Consider the following 27,975-nt stretch of genomic DNA (forward strand, 5'->3'; position numbering starts at 1 on the left):
AATTTTGACATGCGGCATTTTTTTAATATGTGGCATAATGGATTTTGGCTTGTGGCATTTTTTTGGGCATATGGCATTTTTGCAGGCCATGCACGTCCATGCCATTGATGGCTATGCACGTCCAAATTTTCCATTCATGTTAAATGGCAGAAAAACATGTGCTGCTGTGATATTTGACCATACACTTTACATTACAGCGCATTGACATTCAACTGGCACCCAAATAAGGCTATGCCATCTAGGGCTATGAACGTCCAGATTTTCCATTTATTTTGAATGGCAGAAACCGTGTGGTTGTGATTTTTGACCATAAAGTTTACATTAGAACGTGTTGACATTTGGAAATGTGATATGAAAATTTGGATGTTCATAGCCGTCAATGGCATGGACATGCATGGCCTGCAAAAATGCCATATACAGTGGGGCAAATAAGTATTTAGTCAACCACCAATTGTGGTTCTACTTGAAAAGATTAGAGAGGCCTGTAAATGTCATCAGAGGTAAACCTCAACCATGAGAGACAGAATGTGGAAAAAAAAAACAGAAAATCACATTGTTTGATTTTTAAAGAATTTATTTCCAAATTAGAGTGGAAAATAAGTATTTGGTCACTTACAAACAAGCAAGATTTCTGGCTGTCAAAGAGGTTAACTTCTTCTAACGAGGCTCCACTCGTTACCTGTATTAATGGCACCTGTTTTAAATCATTATCGGTATAAAAGACACCTGTCCACAATCTCAGTCAGTCACACTCCAAACTCCACTCTGGCCAAGACCAAAGAGCTGTCGAAGGACACCAGAGACAAACTTGTACACCTGCACCAGGCTGGGAAGACTGAATCTGCCGTAGATAAAACGCTTTGTGTAACGAAATCAACTGTGGGAGCAATTATTACAAAATGGAAGACATACAAGACCACTGATAATCTCCCTCGATCTGGGGCTCCATGCAAGATTTCACCCCGTGGCATCAAAATGATAACAAGAACGGTGAGCAAAAATCCCAGAACCACACAGGGGGACCTAGTGAATGACCTACAGAGAGCTGGGACCACAGTAACAAAGGCTACTATCAGTAACACAATGCGCCGCCAGGGACTCAAATCCTGCACTGCCAGACGTGTCCCCCTGCTGAAGCCAGTACACGTCCAGGCCTGTCTGCGGTTCGCTAGAGAGCATTTGGATGATCCAGAAGAGGACTGGGAGAATGTGTTATGGTCAGATGAAACCAAAATAGAACTTTTTGGAAGAAACACAGGTTCTCGTGTTTGGAGGAGAAAGAATAATGAATTGCATCCGAAGAACACCATACCCACTGTGAAGCATGGGGAGTGGGAACATCATGCTTTGGGGCTGTTTTTCTGCAAAGGGACCAGGACGTCTGATCTGTGTAAAGGAAAGAATGAATGGGGCCATGTATTGAGAGATTTTGAGTGAAAATCTCCTTTCATCAGCAAGGGCATTGAAGATGAGACGTGGCTGGGTCTTTCAGCATGACAATGATCCCAAACACAGACCCAGGGCAACAAAGGAGTGGCATCGTAAGAAGCATTTCAAGGTCCTGGAGTGGCCTAGCCAGTCACCAGATCTCAACCCCATAGAAAATCTTTGGAGGGAGTTGAAAGTCCGTGTTGCCCAATGACAGCCCCAAAACATCACTGCTCTAGAGGAGATCTGCATGGAAGAATGGGCCAAAATACCAGCAACAGTGTGTGAAAAGCGTATGAAGAGTTACAGAAAACGTTTGGCCTCCGTTATTGCCAACAAAGAGTACATAACAAATTATTGCGATGCACTTTTGGTATTGACCAAATACTTATTTTCCACCACGATTTGCAAATAAATTCTTTAAAAATCAAACAATGTGATTTTCTGTTTTTTTTTTCCACATTCTGTCTCTCATGGTTGAGGTTTACCCATGTTGACAATTACAGGTCTCTCTGATATTTTCAAGTGAGAGAACTTGCACAATTAGTGGTTGACTAAACTTATTTTCCCCATTGTTCCCCCCAAAAAATGCCACAAACCAAAATCCATTTTGACACATACAAAAAAAAAATGCCACGTGTCAAAATCAGTTTTGCCACATTGCAAAAAAAAAAATGCCACATAGCAAAATCAATTTTGCCACATGGCAAAAAAAATGCTACATGGCAAAATCCATTTTGCCACGTGGCAAATACCACTTTTGGTCTCGCTGTCTCTCTAAAAATTACCAACACACAAAAAGCTGATAGACTTAAACACATGAAGAAGATAAAAAATCAAGTACTGGCATTTAAAAATGTCGGCTACCACTTCCAGCAAATATTGGCTTCTATTTAACCCCCCCCCCCCCCCCACGCACACACACACACACTTTTACACGGCCGAAAAAGGAAATTCTGTGTTTCGTGAATTTATTTAACAACATTTTTAAATGTGTTGTATTTCCCTTTAAATTCAAATTTGACTTGTCTTGGATTATAATGTCCTATCATCTGATCGAGAAATCCATTTGAATGTTAATAGAAGCAAGATCTGTAAATGCTAATATATCCACGCCTGAGCATAAGAGTATACAAACACCCAGGATTTCGTAACTAAATCATTCAGACACCTAAATATGATTTGGCGAATCCATATAGAATCGCACAAATTCCCAATACTGGCAAATAAATATTTATAGTGCCCCCAATTCCCCTTCTCTCAGTGTTCTTGGTAATTGTGCCTGATTCATTTTGTTTTCTCAGCGGAAGAGGGGAAATCAATCTTGGAGTAAAGCCTGCACATTCCAAAAGCCTCTGGATTTGCCCAATATGAAAACTTCACAGACAAAGCTTTGGGAAAAGAATTAGGCTAAATGTCTAATATGTTTTCTCTTTTTTGAAAAAAAGGAAAGGGATGTAAACCTTCCAGCAAAGTCGAGCACAGTGAGTGGTAAACTCCTTTCGATATGACTTTCAATTATGTGTTCTATTATATGGGTTGCGCCTTGGAGGAGTCTAAGATGGCAAATACACCCACATATGAGGGGAGGGGAAAAAAAAGTATTATTTTGTATATTAGCATAACGTGGCTTAATGCAGCGGGAGCGTGCATAGTAGAATACATTTGGCACTTTATGATCCAAAGTTATACAAAGGCTACTGAAAACGAACACGATTATGTTTCTAAAATACCTCAATTTATTCAAATAAAAACATGTGAGTATGCTAATAGTGAGTATTTATTAACTTCCCAGTATGTTGAAAATATGCTTCACCTACTACTCCAAAAAAGGTTTGTTTTTTTTTAATGTAGCAAGCACTCTTCATTAATGATACCACTTCAAATAAAGAAATCACCAACAAGAAGTATAACAGTGTAAATCAGTCATGTAAACTACTGTATGTCTCCAATTCATAAATGTAGTGCCAACATACTTCCACCTTGTCTTTTTTCCACCGCTGCATCCTACGACGGCTCTTTGGGCAAAGGCTGTAAAAGAAAGATAAGTGTCAGAGCAGGGGTGTTGGAAGTAAAGCCCAGTTTTTATTAGCTTGCAGAAAATAGAAAAATGTCATTAAATACGGCCTACACAAGAATCTTGAGTTAAGATTACATTCTGTGGCACTTCTCAGCTTTAACACTTGATGCAGCTACTGACTTGAATACGGAGTCAATCAGTTAATGAAATCAAACATCTCCATTAGCTCAGGGATCAAATGTTGAAATCAAGGTAGGAAACTGTAGCCTTCAGTGGCGCAGGAAGTGGAGTGCTGAGGGTGCTGCAGCACCCCATGGTGTTCGGGAGATTGAAAAAGTGTTTAGGTAGATTCTTTTTTCATTTTTTGGTAAAAACATAAATCAAGAAATAAAACATATTGAAAAAATAGCATGTTTAACTTTGGGGATTATATACAGTACGGGCCAAAAGTTTGTACACTCCTTATTCGTGCATTTTTTTTTCATGACTATTTACATTGTAAAATCTCATCGAAGGTAATAAAACTATGAATGACCATGTGTGGCATTATGTTCTTAGCAAAAAAAAGGTGAAATAACTAAGAACTCACACAAAGTCTCACACAAAAATACACACGGTCCGAGGCTTCAACTGTGACCGTGTGCTTTGGTCAGATGAGACCAAGATTGAGCTTTTTGGCAACAAACACTCTAAGTGGGTCTGGCGTGCCACGAAAGATGCGCATGCTGAAAAGCACCTCATACCCACTGTGAAGTATTGGGGTCGGTCAGTGATACTGTCGGGCTGTTTTGCTTCCAAAGGCCCTGGGAACCTTGTTAGGGTGCATGGCATCATGAATGCTTTGAAATACCAGGACATTTTAAATTAAAATCTTTTGCCCTCTGCCCGAAAGCTGAAGATGGGTCGTCACTGGGTCTTTCAGCAAGACAATGACCCTAAATATATCGCCAAATCTTCACAGAAATGGTTCACTAGACACAAAATCAAGCTCCTCCCATGGCCATCTCAGTCCCCAGACCTAGTTTTGTTGGCAAAAGGGGGTTGTACAAAGTATTAACACCAGGGGTGCTAATAATTGTGACACACATTATTTGATGTCAAATAATTTTTTCTTTATGTGGGATTGCTTCCCCACTGAATGAAGGCACTTGTATTGAAGGTTGGATTTTTCTATTTTTTTTTCATTAAGGTCCCATATTATTTGAATTAAAAAAATATATTAGAAGCTAAAAACACATCTTTTTCAGGGGTGCCAATAATTATGGAGGGCACTGTATAGTATTTTGTTGCTTGTAGCCCTTAAATTATTCACTGACATTGACAGTAATTGACATCCAATCCATTTTAAACTGGGAAGGCTAGCATTCAGTGATTATGTTTCACTGCCATTGACAGCGATAGATGTCCAATCCAATCTGACCGGGGTGGGCTGACAGTGATAAAACGATCACTGCTAGCACTCCCAGTCAAAATGGATTCACTGTCAATGGCAGCCAATGGGTTAGTACTTAAAATAAATACATTTTAAAACCCAATCTTTTAGACCCGTTTCCAATCCTCTGTTTAATCAATGAAAGTGGAAGGATTTCAAGTTGGCCCAGCCCATGATTTTTCTGAAAGCGGTCTTATGAGGGAAGAAAAAAGTTTGGACACCATTGTGTTAGAGCAGTGCTTGTCAATTATTTTATGTTACCCCACCCCTCCCCGAAGACATAAACATTCCGCGCCCCCTCAACTCACTGCCGCCACTGTAAATGTACAGTACTATCATTTATATACAGTGCCTTGCAAAAGTATTCGGCCCCCTTGAATCTTGCAACCTATCACCACATTTCAGGCTTCAAACATAAAGATATGAAATTTAATTTTTTTGTCAAGAATCAACAACAAGTGGGACACAATCGTGAAGTGGAACAACATTTATTGGATAATTTAAACTTTTTTAACAAATAAAAAACTGAAAAGTGGGGCGTGCAATATTATTCCGCCCCTTTACTTTCAGTGCAGCAAACTCACTCCAGAAGTTCAGTGAGGATCTCTGAATGATCCAGTGTTGTCCTAAATGACCGATGATGATAAATAGAATCCACCTGTGTGTAATCAAGTCTCCGTATAAATGCACCTGCTCTGTGATAGTCTCAGGGTTCTGTTTAAAGTGCAGAGAGCATTATGACAACCAAGGAACACACCAGGCAGGTCCGAGATACTGTTGTGAAGAAGTTTAAAGCTGGATTTGGATACAAAAAGATTTCCCAAGCTTTAAACATCTCAAGGAGCACTGTGCAAGCCATCATATTGAAATGGAAGGAGCATCAGACCACTGCAAATCTACCAAGACCCGGCCGTCCTTCCAAACTTTCTTCTCAAACAAGGAGAAAACTGATCAGAGATGCAGCCAAGAGGTCCATGATCACTCTGGAGGAACTGCAGAGATCTACAGCTGAGGTGGGAGAGTCTGTCCATAGGACAAAAATCAGTCGTACACTGCACAAATCTGGCCTTTATGGAAGAGTGGCAAGAAGAAAGCCATTTCTCAAAGATATCCATAAAAAGTCTCGTTTAAAGTTTGCCACAAGCCACCTGGGAGACACACCAAACATGTGGAAGAAGGTGCTCTGGTCAGATGAAACCAAAATTGAACTTTTTGGCCACAATGCAAAACGATATGTTTGGCGTAAAAGCAACACAGCTCATCACCCTGAACACACCATCCCCACTGTCAAACATGGTGGTGGCAGCATCATGGTTTGGGCCTGCTTTTCTTCAGCAGGGACAGGGAAGATGGTTAAATTTGACGGGAAGATGGATGCAGCCAAATACAGGAACATTCTGGAAGAAAACCTGTTGGTATCTGCACAAGACCTGAGACTGGGACGGAGATTTATCTTCCAACAGGACAATGATCAAAAACATAAAGCCAAATCTACAATGGAATGGTTCAAAAATAAACCTATCCAGGTGTTAGAATGGCCAAGTCAAAGTCCAGACCTGAATCCAATCGAGAATCTGTGGAAAGAGCTGAAGACTGCTGTTCACAAACACTCTCCATCCAACCTCACTGAGCTCGAGCTGTTTTGCAAGGAAGAATGGGCAAGAATGTCAGTCTCTCGATGTGCAAAACTGATAGAAACATACCCCAAACGACTTGCAGCTGTAATTGGAGCAAAAGGTGGCGCGACAAAGTATTAACGCAAGGGGGCCGAATAATATTGCACGCCCCACTTTTCAGTTTTTTATTTGTTAAAAAAGTTTAAATTATCCAATAAATTTTGTTCCACTTCACGATTGTGTCCCACTTTTTTGTTGATTCTGGACAAAAAATTAAAATTTTATATCTTTATGTTTGAAGCCTGAAATGTGGCGAAAGGTTGCAAGGTTCAAGGGGGCCGAATACTTTTGCAAGGCACTGTATAATTATTATAATAAGTACACTTCTGCATAACACTGTGTTCTTTTTAATATTGAAGAAAAAAGTAATATAGATCAACTTACAATAAAGTGTAAGAAAAAAAAACACATCCATTCTGTAAAAATACATTAAAGATACATATTTGACCGTTTGATACTGAAAAATAAAATTAAATAAACAATAATAAATTCAAATTGATTAGCAACATTAACTCATGAGGACAATATGTTGGACCATTAGACCGAAAAAACAAAAATTAATTGAACAAAACGACTGTGTCATTGGACAGAGGGACAGTTTTTATTTTTGCTGCAGGCAGTATCAGCTCCTTTGCTATGGTGTGGGGTTATTTTGCACTCGGCAACTTGGTATGCCACCTTATAGGATGCTGACAGTGCTCGCTGGTTCACTGATGTAGCACTGACAAAGCGGGAGGATTGTTGGCAATATTTGGCACTCGCTGAAAAAAAAAATCCTCCTGTTCTCTGCGAACATTTTTAGACAAAGTAAACAGACTGGTCTTTCCTCGTCTCCCACTGTACTAAAAGTCAAAGTCAAAAGCTAAATGCTACATACGCTTCGTCATATTTCTTTGTCTAAGCTTTTCATATCTCCAGTGCTCTTTGCTGTGTGCTCTTGTTTGGTTAAAAAATACTGCCCACACGCTGAAAATGAGAGCGGCACTGCCACCAAGTGGATGCGCAATTACAGTTTATTCTACTCCGACACCAGCCCCAGGATCGCTTTGTGCCCCCCCCCCCCCCCCCCCCCGGTGGGGGGGCTTGCCCCACTATTTGAGAAGTACTGTCTTAGAGGAACATTTTATTGAACCTTCCCTCAACATACCGGCTTTCTGCATTGAGCATATGTTCATTCAAAAGCACAGATGCTATGTCTTTCAATTGCATCAAAAGTAAAACAATTGAAGCTAAAGGTTACCAAGTAGCCTTTTAGTTGTGCATGACTTTTTGTGAAAGGTATCCCACGAAGAGCGGCTTAATGTCGTCATTTATCTTTCCTCTTGACTGGCGCTTGAAAGCAGCTTCCCTGCCGTCTTAATATTGGCGAATGAGCCACTTTTGTATAGATAATGACTCGGCTAATCATAATCACAAAGCTAATGGTGTGTTTAGCCAATCACAGGAGCAAAGCAAGGCAAGTGTTAGAGACCCGAATTGGTATTCCTCTGCTCTCCTCTTGATCTTGCTAGGCGTTGTGTTTCACTTGCATCCGTGGACTTGGTATTCCGCAGCCCGCCCAGCTTGTCGTCCTGTGATCTGTCATTCGGTTCGTACGTCTGTAGGACTGGCCTGGCCGGTGCCGGTGACAGAACTCAGTTCTCTGAATAGCTGTTGATCCATCACACCTCTCTCTGGCATGTCATCTAAATGCTAAGTACTTCCACTGCATCTTTAAATCAAAACAAGGAAAGAAATGAGGCCGCCCAAAGGGATAAAAGCCACGACGGCCGCTATGGGATCTGCAAAGCAAACCTCTGGCTTTTTATTACATTCAAGGAGCAGCTCAGGAATGGTTGGACAAGAGGAACAAACATGACAGATTTCAATACCTTGCTAAGCCTCCTGGCAGACAAAGATGAAAAGAAAGGGTATGGTTATAGCCCTGTCTAAAGCTGACTTTAGAAGAAGTGGGGGCATAAATAATCACTTTCAAGAAGATACGATATCGATCCTTTGGACAACGATATGACATTTGTCAATATTACAAAATTTGCCATGATTTGATTCATTTAAAGGGCCTTTGACCGATTAGACTATCAGGTAAAAATTTCACCTAAACCAATAAAAAAATTTTCTGTTTTTGACAATTTGTTGCTGAAACACGTGGAAAAAAAACATTCTTTTTGACATGACGGCATATTTAAAAGGTGACAATATTAATGATGATTTCTGTTTCTATTGTTGCGTAACCGATCCTGGCCCGATGCTCTCTGTGATGACTTCAAAGTAGTGGTGCATGATAATTATTGGTCCAATAATTATCGGCCCGATAATAGGAACTATGACGTCATCCCAATAAATCCAATAACATTGTTAATAGGACCGATAATACCGTATGTACTGTGCTGCGCTACACACCAGTATGGGAAATCAGTTGAACATTTGCGGGGCATTGCTGCCACCTGCCGGTCAGAGTAATTCGCTACATCTATTTTTTGTGTTGCTCACAAGCTCATTCACTTACACAGTGCAGTGTCTAGCGGTAGTATTGACAATCGTGAATGCTCGGAAATATATGTCTGTAAGTATTTTATGTTTACTATAACATATGGATGTGCAATATATGTTCACTTCTGTGGTGAAGGGTCACATGTACAGAACTTCATAAATCGTGTTATTGAAGCCAGCCAATTCTTAAGGCTAGTAGTTCAAGCTAGTGTGCTATGCTTTACATATAATAGTTGTGTATATAAATGTATTGTGCAGTTTGTTGTACATTGAGTATTGAATATGTCTATTTTTCTGTTGTACTTTCACAATATTAAGACAAGTGTCTTCCCAAAAAAGCAAGAAAAGACCAAGCCTTGTGGTTTATGGAAGTGCATTCATTTTTAGATGGCTGTCGGTCAGTGCAGAAGTGAAACGCACTGTTTTGGACAGTACATGTACTTTAATATTTTTGGCACGGTGTCGGTGGATTGGGATGTGTGCGTTTGTATATCAAGCGCTCCCTTTCTTTGACGTCACGCTCAAGTGTGCCGCACGACTAGCGAGAAACACATCTTAATAAGCCACTGAAAAGATGACAATCGCTTCGATGGTGTTTTAAAGATTGATATTGGTTATTATAAGGAAAGCCATTAATCCTTTTTGCTCTACCATATTTTTGTTATGAGGAATGAGTGATGAACCTTACTGTATAATGTTTGCATTTTACAGTGTTGGTTATAAGTTAGTAAGTTATTGAGAGGCCTTTTGGTTATTGATAGGCTTGCTGTCCTAACCTGTCTCCCAGGTTAAGAAAGTTGTTCCATGGACCAAGACCACAACAGTCTCCTCTGCTGTAGCACCAAATATTTTTATTTGATGACAAAGCACAATACCTGTTGGGTTTATGTTTTAGTTCAGTACTCATTATTCAGGAAACATATCTTCAATAATATTGACTAATTGATTGTGATTGACTCAATTTATATTTATTTGAAAAATAAATATTGGCACTTTATTTAAAGTCAAGACTATTCTTGTCTTTGTTTTGTTCATAATAATGTTCATGTCATTATGAAAAATCTGGTGAGGTCAAAGGCACAAATCTATGTTGAATCCACCACTAGTTTTTTTTTTTTTTTTTTTTTTTAAACCTCCAGGTGTTCAAAAAATATACATTCAAAAAATTATATATTTATTATCGGTTATCGATATCGGTATCGGCTTTGAGGAGCAGGAAGTTATCGATATCGGTAACGGTCTCAAAAATTGGATATCGTGCGCCCCTACTTCAAAGATCATCTGTTAATAAATAATCATAATTAATAAATGTTAGTAAGCCTCCAATTATATTAGTTTTAAAAACTATAAAGAAAGTTCTGAAAGGTTGAATTGCTTAAGATTTTTTAAAAATTCAAATCAAGATATATTTTTTATTCAAGATGGTGGAAAGAAGTTTGTGCATATTTACCAGTTTTAAAGATTCACAGCTTTGCTTTGCGGTATTTTTCGAAATGCTGGCTTATTGACTTTATTCAAATGCAGTCTTTCTTTGGCAATGTGTTTGTGTGCAGTGGTTCGTTTGTATTCACTTTGTCAACCAAAAGGCCTCATGAGGCAGGGAGTGTTAACTCTCGGGACAAAAACAATTTCGGTATACTGGAAGCTCGCCTCGCTCAATCACTTTGAAGCCGAAATATCCCCCAGACTTGGGCTGCTGAATTTGTGTTGACGTTGGTAACCATCAGTTTTGCTTTGATTTACCCCGATAACTTCTTATGTGAGCGCGTGGAAACCAATGGCCACATGGTCCCACTCTCACAAAGACAAAAGCCCCTTTCACACACTCGGAAACACCGGGAATATCGCAGTATTTAACCGTTGTATGTGAAAACAATTTCCCCAGTCGACTGGTACGGTGATTACACAGACATTTTACGGGACGCGTCTTGGTAAAATGTCCGTGACTTTCCCGGGAAGCGGTGTGCGTGAAAGCAGGCATTGAATTCCCGGGTCACAGCACGATGGCTGATGACGTAAATATCATGGCGGGCCAATAGTCACATTTCTCTCTCTTCGCAGTAAAATGAAAAGCAGTAAACAAACATCACAATTATCAAAATCAGAAAACAACTGAGGGAAGAGTTCAAGGTTTTATTAAATACAAACAAAAGTACACACGATTGCGGAAAGAGGGGAATGACACAATGGAAAGGAAGAGAGTCCATCGTCCATCTTTGGAATGTGTGGTTTATTTTGTTGCAGATATTAGGGTCCGCTACTGCGGAAACAAGGTTGTACTTTAAAGCAAGAAACAACGGAGGAATCCGTTCAAGGTTTTTTATAAATACAAACAAAAATACATGCGATTGCAGACAAGGGGGAACAACACAATGGGTCCGTGATATCTCGACACCCTTCTCTTGCATTGCCTGGGCTTAAATACAGCTGCAGTTACGACGTCGGGAACGCTCACTCTTGAACAAAACATGATTTTACCAACATTTTGACAGCTGATGCTGACCAAAAATGACGTAATGTCCGGATTATAAAATTGCGCCAGCAGCCCTCCCCGCACAGAAAGTGCCAGTGGGCAACAGGGAACAAGTGTGTGAAAGTGTCCAACCTGTGTCATTCTCGGGACATCTCTACATGCGTGAAAGCAATGACGCAAGTAAATCCCGCGTCACCTTACACGGGAATTTCCCTAGATATGTGTGTGAAAAGGGTTCAACAGAACGTACAACTGACAAGACCAATCACACTGATCATTTAACTTGAAGCAAACGCCTCTGGGTGGCCATTTTCACAAGACCAAAAAGAAGGACCCATTGTGGCATTTAGTGAGAAAAGAAAAATCGCAACATCTAACTCAAGCGCCCTCCCCACAACACTTTTTTTTTTTTTCCCTTGAAAACATGAATGCATTCCTTTTCCATACAACTTACCCTTACAAATGCAACAATACAAATCCCTGTTCTCGATAAAACATTTATGTTAACCAAGCCATAGTTGCATGTAGAAAAGTGAGTGAGTGAACGAATGATTCAGGGATGATGGGGGGAGTTAAAATTTCTGAATTTGCACTACCACAGCTGGCAATAGACCTGTTAGAATTTTTTTTTTTTTTTTTTTTCTTAAATAAATTTGTTCTGGAAGCAAACAAAGAGGGGTTGCAGTATGCAGTGGAGCAACATGTCATTATTATAATTGAGGTGAAATGCTACCACTTGCAACTTAAAAATGAGAAACCCTACAGGTCGAATGTATGTCTAGCTATAACGTTAGTTACTTAGTAACGTTATGTAATGTGTTCTGTCAGATTGTGCTCTCCAAGCTTTTGTGGCGATGAATAAGCAGCCTTTTACATTTAGTTGGATTCTCAGTATCATCCAGAGGTGCTAAAGAAACTTACATCATAAATATTGAGTGTATCACAAAAGTGAGTACACCCCTTGCATTTCTGCAGATATTTAAGTATATCTTTTCATGGAACAACATTGACAAAATGACACTTTGACACAATGAAAAGTAGTCTGTGTGCAGCTTATATAATAGTTAATTTATTTTCCCCTCAAAATAACTCCAAATATAGCCATTAATATCTAAAACCCCTGGCAACAAAAGCTAGTGCACCCCTTAGTAAATATGTACATTCCTAAATGTCCGAATTGAGTACTTCTTGTCATTTTCCCTCCAAAATGTCATGTGACTCGTTACAGGGGTGCTGTCAGCATTACTGCAGAGATTGAGGAGGTGGGGGTCAGCCCACCAGTTTGCTGAAGACATGTCATCAAAGCACATGGATTACTGGAACCATGTCCTATGGTCTGATGAGACGTGTGGGCTTTCTCATGTACCGTCTTCAGAAGAGGCTTCCTCCTGGGATGACAGCCATGCACACCAATTTGATGTAGAGTGCGGCGTATGGTCTGAGCACTAACAGGCTGACCCCTACCTCTTCAATCTTTGCAGCAATGCCGACAGCACTCCTGTTACGAGTCACATGACATTTTGGAGGGAAAATGACAAGCAGTACTCAATTTGGACATTCAAGGATGTACGTATTTACTAAGGGGTGTACTCACTTTTGTTCACAGGGGTTAAGATATTAATGGCTATATTTTGAGTTATTTTGAGGGGGGAAATAAATTAACTTTATTATTTAAACTGCACACAGACTACTTTTCATTGTGTCAAAGTGTCATTTTGTCAGTGTTGTCCCATTAAAAGATATACTAGTACTTAAATATCTGCAGAAATGTAAGGGGTGTACTCACTTTTGTGATACACTGTACATGTGCAACATGAAAAGGGCATGAATAAATACTCAAGGCGTTAACGTTGAGAGAGCGGCCTGCAGTCGAGTTGACAGCAGCCACATGCTAGATGTGTGTGAGAAGTTTCCTTCGTGTGCGTGCGTGGCCAAATGTAAGTATACATTCCTTTATTTATTGAAAGTTTGTGGTGTTTACTTTGGACTTTCAGTGCTGGAGCCTTGACTTCTTAGATTAGTTATATTTCATTCTATTTGTGTATTGGGCAACCACCTGTTTGGATTTAGGACGGACACTCAGCCTTTTCAGTAATGTGTCCGGCATCCGGCACAACCTTAGTAGCCGGACACTATTTGTTTGGCTTTTAAAGAAAATTGGCCGCGGATCAGTTTATGTGACGCAACTCAGCCACAAGGTTGTCACAAGTGGTCTCTGAATGGCCAAGAGTGGCTTCAGTTTAAAACGTCCTATATCATTGGTTCGATAAAATGTAAACAAAGCTTCACATGCGGCTATCTGACGACGTCATTTCCTCACCGAGATTTTACCACAGTGCTAGCGAACATGCCAAAACAGCGGCTATCTTTCAACATTGAATGGATGAAAGAGTATGATTTCCTAGCAGTCGAGACTCATCCCACGGTTTCTGCGCGCTTTCCCAGTGTGACGTGGACGTGAGCAGCAGGGGCAAAATGTCACGCTGAAAGCGCGAAACATAAAAGAATGAGGCGAGCAGCAGGTGCGTTGACATTGAAAACATTTTTTCGAGAACCCTCATCGCCTTTGGATAACAAAATAACTGCAGCTGAACTGTAAAGTTGTTCCTCTTAAAAGGGTTCATTTCTTTTGAGCAGTTCAATGCTCACATTGATTTTATACACAAAAAAACATTTCTTAAGAATTTTGTTTGTTACAAATGTTCCTTGTTAATACCGTTGTTCTACCGGACATAGCAATTAAGCCAAGCTGGGAAAGATAGAATTGTGTGCTGCGTTCAATGTTATTTCCTGCCGGGGGCCACAAAAATATGGAAGGCGAGACGCAAATGGCCCGTGGGCCAGACTTTGGACATCGCTGCTTGTGTTCTTTTCTTTCAAGGTTTCTCAGTATCCGAGCTCAAAATGGATCAACTTGTCTCTTTCCACAGGTCTAGGTTATCGTCTGGGGACCTTCTTGAAGTTGGAGGAGAATGCTGAGGCAGCACAAGAGGGAAGCACGATGAACTGCTCCCTCTAATCTAATTAAAAGAGTAACAAGGTGACTGTGGCCCCACAGGACAAGACCCAAGCAACCAGTGCTCATCATCCGTGGCCGCTCACAACACTCTAGGACGTGGAAAACATTGATTTCCTGCCAGCACACCAGCACTTTGCTGTGTGATTCTCCGGAAATTTTTGGACCGCCACACTGAGCTGGACGTGCCCCCTTTCAACATAACTTGTAAACATTGAGTATTGTAAATAAATGATAGTCTCGCACTTCAAATGAGGTGTGCCACTTAAATTTTTGAGAGGGCACCAATAAAGATCAGTGCTAAACAAAAAAACGCAAACATTTAAAAAAAAATATTGAGTGGGTTCATGATAGGTTTAGGCACTCTTTGTGTCTTCTATTGTGGGCAGGATCTTTCATTCATTCATTTCCAAAGTAGCTTAAAGAACATACGACAGGAGAAAAAAGTCTTAAATAGCATTATTATTTGAATTAGAATCATATTTTGAGACGATTCGACTATATACAACAATTTAGCAAAGCGCAGATGACGAGAAATTAGTCTTTAATCTGCCGGTTAGCCTCGCCTACCGTTATAGGGCTCGAGCGTCCCCAACAGGTGGATGACGCCAGCAGGAGACTGGGCTCATCGGTTTTATTATTAAGCCCACTGAGGGGGAATTATTCAGAACAAGGAAAACGCGACGAAGAGAGCCGCAAAATGTCATTGTTTCAGTCTCTGTACTCCAATATTTTTACAGGATATTCTTTTAATCCAAGTATTTTTCCACAATAGCTAAATAAATGGCTTGAGAAGGACCAGTCAACCCGTCGAGGGTGAAGTATTCACAACGAGGAAAACGCGACGAAGAGAGCCGCAAAATGTCATTGTTTCAGTCTCTCTTCTCCAATATTTTTACAGGATATTCTTTTTATCCAAGTATTTTCCCCAATTGCTAAATAAATGGCATGGTCATGACAAATAACAGTCTTGTGCTAAATGGAATATGAAATCATAAAAATGCACTTATTCAGGATGACATGGCAAAATTACTCCATAATGGTCAAAACTGTCGACTTCACCTTTACTGTCGCACCTCCCGAACGATATTTTATGACACCTAAATCGGACATATGTAATTTCCCTTCCCCGGCTTCGGAGAATGTAAATAAACCAAGAGGCGTGACAGCTAGCCGACATGCTAACCCGAACCGAGTGATGTTTCAAAGTCTTCGAAGTGGAAAATCACACATAACTAGCCCAGATTATTTGACATGACGACTGGGTTGTCAATTGTCTTCGCGGACCGGCAAACCGCCCGGCGGAGAGCAATTTACAGTTCGTTTCCCGGAGGAGGGTGGCTGCAGTTGTTGTGCAGCTAACGTGCAGCTAATGTGCCCGAGGAGAGCTTTTTACATGCCTATCAATGACCAAACGTAAGTAGTCCTTTATTTAAAGAAAGTTTGGAGTGTTTACTTGGTAATCACTGTATTCGTATTTGACATGATACAAAACAAGATGTTACTCACTTCCTCGTAAGTCCAATGGTCCCACTGTAGTAGGGCTTGTTTTGGCCAATATCCACGGTGAATGGGAACCTTTTGAAACTCCAAAAAGGCGCACACGCCTCTCCCTCATACAGCAAGATTTTTCTGCAGCCGTTTGGCTGGCGTGATGCGAAAAATAAACGTACTAATCCACAAAATCAGCTGAATCCTTAGTCCTCATACACAACAGTACGGCTGGAAAGTGAAGAGGACGCCTTCAACCGTACACGTCACAGCGCCCTCCTCCTCAATGCAAGACCGAAGCCAGAAGTCACTCATTTTCATGGCGCGGATTAAAAAAACTAAATAAATATAGCGATCGCTTCCACACACATCCAAGCGGTCCATATCATTCAGGAGCATAAAATACAACGTGTATTATGAAATAAACATGCTTTTTCGTGTCACATGCACTTTAAACTCTTGAGGGTCACAGGAGCCAATCCCAGATAACTATGGGTGGCGGGGTACACTCTGTATCGGTTGTCAGCTAATCGCAGGACACAAGGAGACGAACAACCATTCGCGTACACTTATCGTCACACTTAGTGACAATTTAGAGTGTTCAATCAGCCTACATTGTATGTTTTTGGGATGTGGGAGGAAATACCCGGAGAAAACCCACACAGGCACGCGGAGAACATGCAAACTCCACACAGGAAGGCCGGAGCCCTGGATTGAACCCTTGATCTCAAAACTGTGTGGACTGTTAGGCGGAAATGCAAACAACTCTGCCACCGGGCCGCATGGCCAGGTTCTAGAGTAAATCAGTGGTGTGAAAACTAAGGCCAACCATATTTTACCAACCCCCAGAATTAATAAAAATATACATTTGTTATAGCCATTGTCTGTTTTTCTTTCTACGCTAGGGCTCTAGTTTCATGCCCAGTGCAGGTAGAGACATGTATTTGAAAACTGCACTGACTTCATTCATAGGCTATTAGCAGTCAGCTTCAAATTCATTTAAAAGGTGGCGCGCTTTATCGGCACACTACCACAATTTTGTTAAAAGCCCTGGAATAAAAATGTGTCTCAAGGCACTTTTGGCAAAAATATAGAGCGAGATCATTCCATAATTTTGGAAAATATCAGGAAAAACTCAAAACTTGCGTCAGCTGGTATAGGATCCACAATCCTCACCGGAGGCGATTGCTCTCAGACTGCATGGGAAGCTCCGATTCCGCCAACATATAAAAAAATAAGTGATTAAATGTATATTGTTGTGTGTACATGTAGTTGACTAAATTATGCGCTACAATGTGCTCAACTTTTATACAGAAATAGCTTCTTATCACTGGTTACGATGTGGCTTACTTTTCATTCCTTCGTATTGTTTCACAGTCTTTTAAACAGTGTGGATGGTGTGCATTGCCACCAACATTGGCAAAACGAGACATTGGCTGATGGTTGGCTTCTGTTGTTCTGATTTGAACCAGAGACTTTTATAGTCATACTAGCGACACTTGCTTTGTTGAAAACGACTAGTTAAAAATCAGGTGTATTTCTGGTGTTTTTTTGTTGTTGTTGTTGTTATTTTTGGTGTTTGGAGGCTTGACTTCTGGCACTCTAGTTTCTTTCCCTACTGAGCAGTGGATGCCTCCGAGCCCCTCCACAGTCACAAAGCACTCACAGGCGGGCACACTTTGAGCTTCCCCTCATTGAAAGACCAGCATCCGCCACTGATCCTCAAAACCCTCATGAGGATAAGTAGATGGATTGATTGATCTTGGGGAATGTTGGATGAAGGTGAAGTACCAGCAGAAACCCAATGTAAGCAGATATATTAGGAGGTGGAAAGGGTTGCTGAAAGCTTTAGCATGTCAAACCCAGTGAAAAGCCTTTTTTTTGTTGTTGCCTGAAGTGTTATAAAAAGCCAGTGTTGAAAAATGGCCTTTGGCTCCAACAATTTCACACCAGATGAAGCTCTGGAGACGAGCTAAAACACAAATGGCAGTTCAAAGGCTGCCGATGACAGAACCTCAAAAAGGGCAGAGGGATAGAATGTGCGAGATGTGACAACACAACGGAGCGAATACAGCCTCTGACATGCTAGAAAGAGAAAAGACCTACAGACCTCAGCTGATGGCAAGAAACAACAGCACCAAATAATACATTCGGTATATAAATAGGCTCAGAAAAATACCAAACAACCAAAACAGTAGCTTAACTTGAGAAAAGCCCCCCCAAATTGACATTACAACAAATAAATAACGTAAAAGTGCACAAAAAAATGTTTTTGTATTTTTTTTTTTATCACAGTTTACTGTCATAGAGAACGCATCAATCGGACTTATTTGAATTTATTTTCCGCATCAGTCCACACACTAGCTCCCCAAGACAGATGATCATGTCACCGTATCGCCTAGATGAATGTAAAGAAACCCAAGAGTGTATTTTTCTCTCTACTTGAAGAATAACACAAGATCCTAGCTCGAAACTGAAAAAAAAAAAAAAAAAAAGACTGGAGAGCTAGGCTGCTTGTGACATTCGTTTTGAACCAGTCCAATCTACGACAACATGAAAAGAAAACTATTAGGCTGCATTAAACTAGATCATTTTAAGTATATAATGAAAATATTGAGTAATGTTGAGCAACATAAATTAAAATTACAATGTCTTTCTATTTAACTCATGGTTCATATGCATGACACAATTTCCGCACAAGCGAGCAAAATGACAAGCAAGCCATTGTCATCTGGTTGATCACATAATAAATATAAATAAATAAATAAATAAATAAATAAATAAAGCTGGAAATATCAATAACCGATGAGTATGAGTACCAATTTGCTCTACAGTCAAATCATTATAAATCATATATTACTGTATCTAATGTTTTCAGTACCTTTTAATATGCTTTACTACCTTACCAATATGAAAGTCTGAAATCCACAGTCGGGGCTCACAGATGTTAATATGCAAACTCGGAGCATAGAGGAGGGTTGGACGTGCTGAACTTTTCACCTCCATGTCACCTCCAGTGCCGTATCAACTGAATGAAACATCTTGTTGAATTTCCTAAATCTGATGTTTTAACATTTTTTAGAAGACATTTTAATATGCTTTACTACCTTACCAATATGGAAGTCTGAAATCCACAGTCGGGGCTCACAGTGTTAATATGCAGACTCGGTGCATAGAGGAGGGTTGGACGTACTGAACTTTTCACCTCCATGTCACCTCTAGTGCTGCGTCAACTGAATGAAACATCTTGTTGAATTTCCTAAATCTGATGTTTTAACATTTTTTTTTAGAAGCTATTTTTTTAATCGTCGGCAGTATGAAACGCAACATGAATAAATGATTACTGTCACTGCTCTCTAGATAACAGTCACACATGGCCCTCAGCAATGAAGTATCGCTGCCAATTTGGCTGGCAAAACTAATAGGCTCATGTAGTATTAGTGTAATGTATGATGCCAAATGTACATGAAATCGCAAGTCAAGTAAACACAAGCTGAACACACGGTCCTTTGCCTAATTTTTTAAAAAGTCACTCATTAAAAACATGATTTGGCAATCAGAACAACTCATAAAATTCAAAGTCATATCAATATACTGTTTTAAAAGCAGTCTTTTAAAAGAAAGTAAGAGGGCTAATTTTAGTGCATCAATGTTGAAGTCTATTGTAAGCAAGCAGTGGTGCATTAAGTGCACCACTGCTTGCTTTGCTGCTGCACAATTTGAATATTATTTGTCTACAATGGAAACAGGCAGGGGTAGAATTTTTGAGGGCACAACACATACAGTACTGTATGACATTCAAATTTAATAACATATCACTTTTAGTATTGATATTTCACGGCAACACTTCCAATCTGAACGGCAAGAAGGCTATTTCAAATACATCGAGTTTTTTCTGTGCACATTTTTACTGCTCATCATCCTTCAGTGCAAGAAGATGCAGTTCAAGAGAACTTAATGCTTTACACCTCTCACTATTCCACACTCAAGGATGTGAGTAATTTTACCACAATAGACCTTATCCGTGTTGAGATGAGAAAGAGTAATGGAATACATAACATGGCAAGTTCACATTAATGGAAAAACAAATAAGGTAGAATAAAACCACTAAGATGCTCTGTGTTAAGTAAATTGGTGAGTTTGGAATGCTAAACGAAGATTGCATGAAACAATGGAAAGCAACGCGTGTGGTGTTTAAAAAGTGAAGACAATTTGGCCAATGTTTTGTAATCACTTATGCTGGCAAACGTAATTGTGGATAATTAGTCCCCCCCCCATCCACTTTGACCGATCCTGACTATAGGTGCCTAAATAATGTTTAGTTAGATGTTTACGTTAGTTGTGAATAATTTGTTTTGGTTCTGTGGGATTTGATTTGCGGAACTAGTTTGTGACGTCACATTTGACGACATAGGATATATACAGTATGAGGAAGTGGCTCTGTGTCTCTCTCTCTCTCTCTCTCTCTCTCTCTCTCTCTCTCCCCCTGTTTGGATTGGCATCTCTCTTTACTTTCTATGTTTTTGGAACTCTCGGTTTTCTCCTTTGTTGACGCCTTTTGTTGGATTAAAGTAACAAACTCAAGAGAGCGGCGTGAGAATTTTTCTGGGCCGCTGTTCAGCAGCAGTACGCGAGGGGCAGGGAGAAGGAGATCGTCGGCTGGGCTGAGGGCTTTTTTACGTTGTTGATCCTACACTGACTGTTCCAACTTGGAAACGTTTCGATAATGATGCAGGCTCTTTTGATTTCTCCCATCATGTACGGCTGCGACAAAAGTGTGTTTTGCCACAAAAAGCGAAGCCTCATTTATTTCCAATAGAAGAAAAAATATACCAAATGACTAATTTCAAAGTGTATTTACACATTCAAAAAAAAAAAAAAAAAAGATTCAAGAAAATAAGGGGCACAAAAGCAACAAAGTTTTTGAAAAACATAAGGTTCCACCAAGAAAGAAACATCTCCATTTATTTCCAGTATCCCCATTTATATGACCTGAAAAAGCCACAAAATCTAAAGGAACTGACCCAAAATCAAAATGTGACCTGTAAGTACCGTATTTTTCAGACAATAAGTCGCACCAGCCCAAAAAATTGATAAAATCCATCAACAAGAACAGACATGTCATCTTGAAAGGCAATTTAAAATAAGAAGAGAATACAGAACAACAGGCCGAATAAGTGTACGGTATGCTATCGTTACATGACACGTAAACAGATAACTCCATACTTTCTTTCTGCTGCTCGATTACTATTTAAGGCTGCATATTTCACTATTTGCATCTTGTAATTTGCAGAATATAATTTTTTTGGGTGCCATTTTTTTCAGACCTTCACAGTTGTTTTTATAAGTTACCACAAATGTTGAAACACAGACGTTGAGCCCCCTCTTGCAGTTTAGTATGAAATAAACATGTAAAATGATATAGTAATGTGTTACTAATGTCACACATAAGTCGCTCCAGAGTATAAGTCACACCCCCGGCCAAACTATGAAAAAATATTGACATCCAAAAAATATTGTATCCTAAATTTAACAAGGAATTGACCCACAATTAATTCATTGCCCACTATTGACAATGATGGGCGTCAAATTTGTTTAAACTGGGAGGACTGGCTGGGAATGCTCATGCCCCAATCCATTTTGCCTGGGAGGGGCAAATGAATGAACATGACCCAAAAATGCCCCCAAATTTTAAGGATAAGGGAGTGACTGAAAATCTACAAGAAGTGATCCAAAGCTTCTCCAGAAATCAGATTTTCCACTTTATATATTTTATATACGTATACATTTCCTCTGAGGTGCAAATTTACAGAAGTGTTTGCAGGGAAAATCACTCAAAGTGGAGTGATTCTGTTCCCACTCAGTCACGCAATGAATGTGAGGGTGATTAGTTGCAGTTATCGCTTGGTGTTTCCATGGTGAAAAGGTTCCTGCTGGCCCAGCACATAAAATTCACTCAATCTAATCCAGATAGATAGATTGATAGTTGAAAGATAGTCCCGCTATACCATTTTCTGTGGCCAGTAATAACAAATCATGTGAATAGCATAATTGTCAGTTCACTTTCTAATTCAGTTTTAATAGTGTCGAGATATTTCAAGATTTTTTTGTATTATCAATCTCCCTTTTAAAATAAATTGAATAATAGCTGAACAAATACTTTTTACTGGCTTCTGATTTCAACACTAATTGTCCATCACTGTGTTGTATTATGTGATCATGTGCAGCGACCATATTTTTATATGAATTCACAGTCATAACAGCAGCCTGAGGAAAACCGTAACTATGAGGTGGCCCGCAACAAAAAGGAGTTGGAAACCGCTGCTCAAATGAAAACTCCTCTATTGGTTTTTATGCAGTGCATCATAAAATTGTTTAATCATGAAGAGTGACGCATTTAATTGGATCACAAAACTTGTGAATCATCCTCTAAGGGAGCATGTCGACTTTAATTTAAAGGCTCGGTCCAGATAGCAGACCCGAGTGTGAATAAGACTAGAGCCATTTGCGGCTAGCTCTCACAAATCTACATTGTCCTCCTGATGGCTCCTATATCATTTGACAAGGTTCATGTTGGTACACATTCTATCTGATCTTGAAGCCTTCTTCTCTAGCATCCAGATGCTAACACACTAAGCTAAGGTAACATTAACTATGACCATCAAGAACATATAAAATTTTATTTTTGTGAGATGAATTTCCCGAGAAAGAGGTTTTAAATCTTACAGATTCATCTGAATCTATACTTATATGGCGGAAAACACAGACAAGGCTAAAAAAGCAGTTTCTGCTCTTGCACCCCTCTTTAAAATAAATTGCTGTATTTTAAGCCAAAAGACCTGTTGTGTTTGATAGAACAATATGTCTATATGCTGCCATAGCAGTTTCATGGCGCATTAAGCCCCTCAAACACAACACTATTTTTAATTTGTCCGTTTTACCATGGAGACCCCCGTTTACAGACATCGCGCAACCACTTTTGTTTCAATCCAGCCATAAAAAGAAGGTAAATAATTATATGTATTATTTAAAATGTCTGTAATTTTTTTGCTTTGAATCAATAATTGCTGTCTAATATTTAGTTAAAAAAAAAAAAAGACTTAAAAAAAATTATTCACTCGCATATTTTAAACTTCTAAACAAATTATATCACAATGAAAAAAAAATAGTGTCTGTAAATAAGTCACGGATATATACTTCATAACTATCTCTTAATTGTATTTTTTTTTTTTTGTAACTGTTGCATTTTCCCCAATATTTTAGATGATAAATAATCGATCCAAACAAAGAAAAACAACATTTAAAATGGTAAATATATGAAAACGCAAATCTCGACCACTCCTTGATGTCTGCGATTTCTGCATCGCGATCCTTGTTATATTACCATGTTTCACCAATAAAATCCCCCCAAAATATGGCTATGGTCATTCACAGCTGTGTCCTGACACTCGGTGAGACATGCTACATGGAGTTTTTGGATCGAAACAAGGTAAGTACGTTAAAATCATGGTGCCTTTTTTTATGCTCTCTCATGCTCTCACCTCGAGTTAGGGTTTCACTGCTTAAAAAAAATGCCCTCCTGTTCAAAATTTTTCTTCCCCCAGAAAATTCAGATTTTAAGCTTTCCAATGATGTATTACACATGGATATAGGACAATTTTGAAATTTGGCCAAATTGGGGGTCTCAGGGCGGAACTTCAAGTCACCTGAGTGTTTCTCGCCATAAATAAATATGTCTTTGTATGTGTGTTTGGTCCCTATGGACTCCGAAAAAGCTGGGTAAATTTTGACGAAATTTTCGAAGTTATGCTTTATGTTCCTGGAATATTCTTAGATGGGTTTGATCTCTGTAAGCCTCCATTTAGTGAGGAACATTAATTTGAAACTCAGAAAATAGGCGTAGGAAATCCTTGATTGGGCAAAAGACGCGTCTCTTGAGATTGCAATGTCGCAGTTGGCTTAACGCTTTCATGTACAAATTTAAATGTGCTGTAATGATATGTTGTGGCTTTGAGTACTCTACACCAAGACGCTGGATTAAAAAAGAAAAAAAAAGTACAAATTTCCAGAATGTTTTTAAAAGCTGGATAGTCGTACTGTAGCGACTATTATTCATCATGTGTTACGCCCGCAATGGTTCATGGGTAGTTGCGACAACCATGACTGAGAGTGGTGGTTGCAGTTGTTATGTTCTGGTGTTTGATGTTCAATAAAGGCGCTGTCTCTTGGGTTTTAGAGGTGTATAGGGCACAAGAGCAGCAAGTGTGAAAAATAAAAAGTGTCTCTCTCTCTCATTCTTCTCGTCGCTCGCCTCAATGCTGTGCACAGTGATGGTAAAACTAGCGTGCATCCACCTCTTTATGATGTCCTTTTACCTCCATTATAGCTGCATTTCTAAGGGAGGTATGTTTTATCTGCCATCTGGTTGCATTGCGTTCACATTGCACAAACCTGACAAATGCCAGGCCATACTGCTAGTATTGTACTAATGCCTAATTAAAAAATGGGCATTTCTTCTTCAAATATGAATACTTCAATAAAGGACATATGCTACTTCAACACATGCGTCAGGGCAAAAGCAAAGAAGTGCCATCCCCTATGCAAATTGGATGCAATGGGAAACGCCAAAACCAGTGCCCAATGGCAGCCTTGGTTGCAGGTGTGAAAAATGGCTCTTGAGCAAGATTTAGGTCGAGATTTAGTGTTTCAGCAATTGAGAAAAACTATAATCATGTCTCATGATTCATTTTTATTTTACATTTATCTACTTGCTTGTGCTTACTGTACATAACTCCATTTTAATAACTTTTAATGCACAACCTTGTTTTCCTAAAACCATCAACAGCATCACAATTAAATGAACCTGTCCTTAGCCATTCTAATTGAAAAAATGCAAAGAAACACATTTTGGTGCATGTGACACAAGCACACACACGATAGCATACACACACAAACATGAACCTAAGTATGCTGTCAGAATAGATTATGACACAAGTGCAAAGCATGCGTAAAATCTGCCGCAGATGCCCAAGGCAGTCGGACAGAGGAGGTAGGATGAGCAAGAGACAAGAAAGGCTAGTGAATGAGAACGATAGAGGAGAGGAAGAGCAAATATCATTTTTTAAAAAATGAATAGATAAATAAACGGCCACAGTTTTACCTCTGACGCTGTGTACCTCACCATGACAACAGTAACTGACGTTACTTTTCATGTTCTACACGTTATTTCATTATACATTCTATAACATCTTTCACATCAAAGACATTTATATTAACTGATTGAACAATAAAAACAATATACACAGTATCTTACAACATTTGTTATTTATATTAAACAAATATATTAGTCTGTCAGGAAAACACAAATCTAAACTGACCATTAACCAGTGCAAATCTCTGAAACTATGTTAGGCCCACTGCACAATAAGCAGAACTATTTTAAATATTCCGTAAAGTAACAAGTTTGAGAACGCTTCCCTTGAAATTCCCTGGCCCATCGCCATTATTGCTGTCTTGTTGTGTTTGCCAGAGTGTGCAATGAGACCACATGAGCGAGTAGGGCATGAGCTTCCCACCTAGCCAATCATCATCGCGTTTGCAATGGCGTCAGCTCTCTACCAGGTAGCTGATGTGTGACAAAATCAGACAACTCGCGCTTTATTCAACCAAATTGTAGTAACGTGCCCCTTCACATCGTCAGTAACGGTAACAGAGTTGCAAAGATGGAAAAATTAATTAATTACAGTAGATTACTCACTACTGAAAAGAAAAAACACAGCTAGAAAACGCTGTTATACTGTAACACCGTTATTGTCAATGCTGATCATGAGGACATCAAACATGCTGATTTATATTGGCTTTCCTGTGTCTTTGGTCATGGTATATGAAGTATGACACCCTGTTATTTGACAGCAATCTTTTGTGCTCTTATGCTGTCCTTGAATTTCCGTATTGTCAGCATGTTTTCAGTTTTCCCGAGATGATGACACAGGAGCTCGAAATCTCACATGGCTGTGCATTAGCATCAATGTGTTGGGTTCTTGCTACAGATGCTCCTGACCAAGATGTTGCTTTTAAAACTAAATCTTTAGCATTATATATTGCTAATATATTCACAATATATTGACGTGACACATTCCCCATTCACTGCGTCATGCCTTCATTTATTAGCAGTCAGTCACATGCACCGATCTAATGCCGGATTTAGGTTGAAAAAGTACGAAAGCTGTACTGCATACAAACAGGAAGGATTGACTCAGGAGTGATTTGTTCAAGGATTCAAGGTAATTAATATATTTTTCATACCATTTTGAAGCGTTGTGACAAAAATCAATGGGAGAAATTAGCTGCTACAGCATTGGCATTATACTTCGCAACATTTACGTAAAATAACTGCTAACTGCGCATTTTTTTGCCTTTAACCAAGAGTCGAGACAGTTTTACATTCACATCTATAAAGAATTCAGGGATTTGATCACTTATTCTAAAGAATTTTCAACGCAAAAAGCTCTTTGTTGTACTAAGGGGGCCGCCACAGTGACTTAAAGACTAGCAGTACATTCGACATATTTACGTAAAATAAATCCTAACTCTCCGTCTTTTTTTGCTTTTAACCAAGAATCAAGACTGTTTTACATCCATATCTATAAAGAGTGTAGGGATTTAAGCTTTTATTCACAAGAATTTTCTACGGAAAAAGCTCTTTGTTTACATATGGTGGCCACTAATGCTTACTGACTAGCGTTATTGTTCGCAATATTTACGTAAAATAAATGCGAACTGCACGTTTTTTTTTTTTTTTTTTTTTTTTTTTTTTTGCTTTTAACCAAGAATCAAGACTGTTTTACATCCATAGCTATTAGCTATAATATTCACAAGAATTTTCAACAGAAAAAGCTCTTTGTCTGTGTTTCCACTCGGTCAGCTTTGACGGAGATAGGCCCCTTATGAATCAGCCCTGTGCTCTGTGTCCCGTGTCACGTCAATACATTACAAAGTCTATGATCTTTAGCTCTTCTTCCATAACCATAAGCAACAAGTTGAGCTGGAAACAAGTAGCCTACATGCCACACGTTCTACTTTGGCTAACAGACACATGGGCAACCCCAAAGGCCAGCACAGCTTACTGAGACAGTGTTCTAGTCTTTTCGTATGGAGACATACATCTTGAGACAATTTCAGGTTTAAGGGAAACTTTTTAAAATTAAAATTAAAAATAGCTTCCCTTTATTAAATGCGGACATGGCCTATTGATTGGAGTGCATGCAGATTTGTATGAGTGCAAATAAAAGGTTTTGGCCAATTATCTTTACAAAACATAGCAATCATAATACAAAATTGTCAAAATTCATTGCATTAAAACTAAGGAACACGTTATGCCACTCGGAAGAATGTGCGACAGTGTGATACGTCCTGTATTAGTTCCTCATAATAAGGAATAACAATAATGGGGGAAGAACTTAGTTGTCACTTTCAAAGTCTTTTTTTAATTTTTTTATTTTTTTAAGTTTCGCCAATAGAGCATCAAGAAAAGAGTACACCCACTTTCCTCAAAAACTGATGTTAAACATCTGACATCATGTACTGTACATACAGTGATAATACAGTTTCACGATCTGGTATAATTACCGTAACGGTCTTGATGCGTCCGCTGCTTCTGGTGCAGGTCCACCCTGAGCGGTTGAAAAGGAGGCTGCAGACCTCGCCCTCCACACAGGGAGTCATCTCACACCACTGACGACTACGCACAATTCGCGCTGTGGGGGAAGGGGGCGGGCAGAGGGTTAGGTGGAAAGAGAGATGATTCCAAATCATTTGAAAGGAAAACACAACAAAACATTTGACAGCATCATGTGTCAAGAAACCTGAAGTATGGCAAAATTTTTTTCCTTGATTGCCAAAAACGGTGTGAGGCAGGGGCAAATTACGTTTGTTTTAGAGCTGTAAAAT

At 39.4% G+C, this 27,975-nt stretch overlaps 1 protein-coding gene across 6 annotated transcripts in view; it reads right to left on the bottom strand.

Annotated features, from left to right (window-relative positions):
• tafa5l (TAFA chemokine like family member 5, like) overlaps positions 1-27,975 on the bottom strand; it is a 165,794-nt gene that overhangs the window by 9,720 nt on the left and 128,099 nt on the right. For 5 of the 6 annotated variants that reach the window (XM_057818921.1, XM_057818940.1, XM_057818947.1 and 2 more), the window contains one exon: positions 26,892-27,782. In XM_057818921.1, the coding sequence (XP_057674904.1) occupies positions 27,589-27,782 (194 nt within the window). In that variant the 3' untranslated portion in view covers positions 26,892-27,588. Of the gene's footprint in view, positions 1-3,404; positions 3,460-26,891; positions 27,783-27,975 lie in introns of those variants that run through there. The other variant, XM_057818957.1, reaches the window with a different exon arrangement.

This window comes from Corythoichthys intestinalis, chromosome 2 (assembly GCF_030265065.1).
Source record: "Corythoichthys intestinalis isolate RoL2023-P3 chromosome 2, ASM3026506v1, whole genome shotgun sequence".
Lineage (NCBI taxonomy): Eukaryota > Metazoa > Chordata > Actinopteri > Syngnathiformes > Syngnathidae > Corythoichthys > Corythoichthys intestinalis.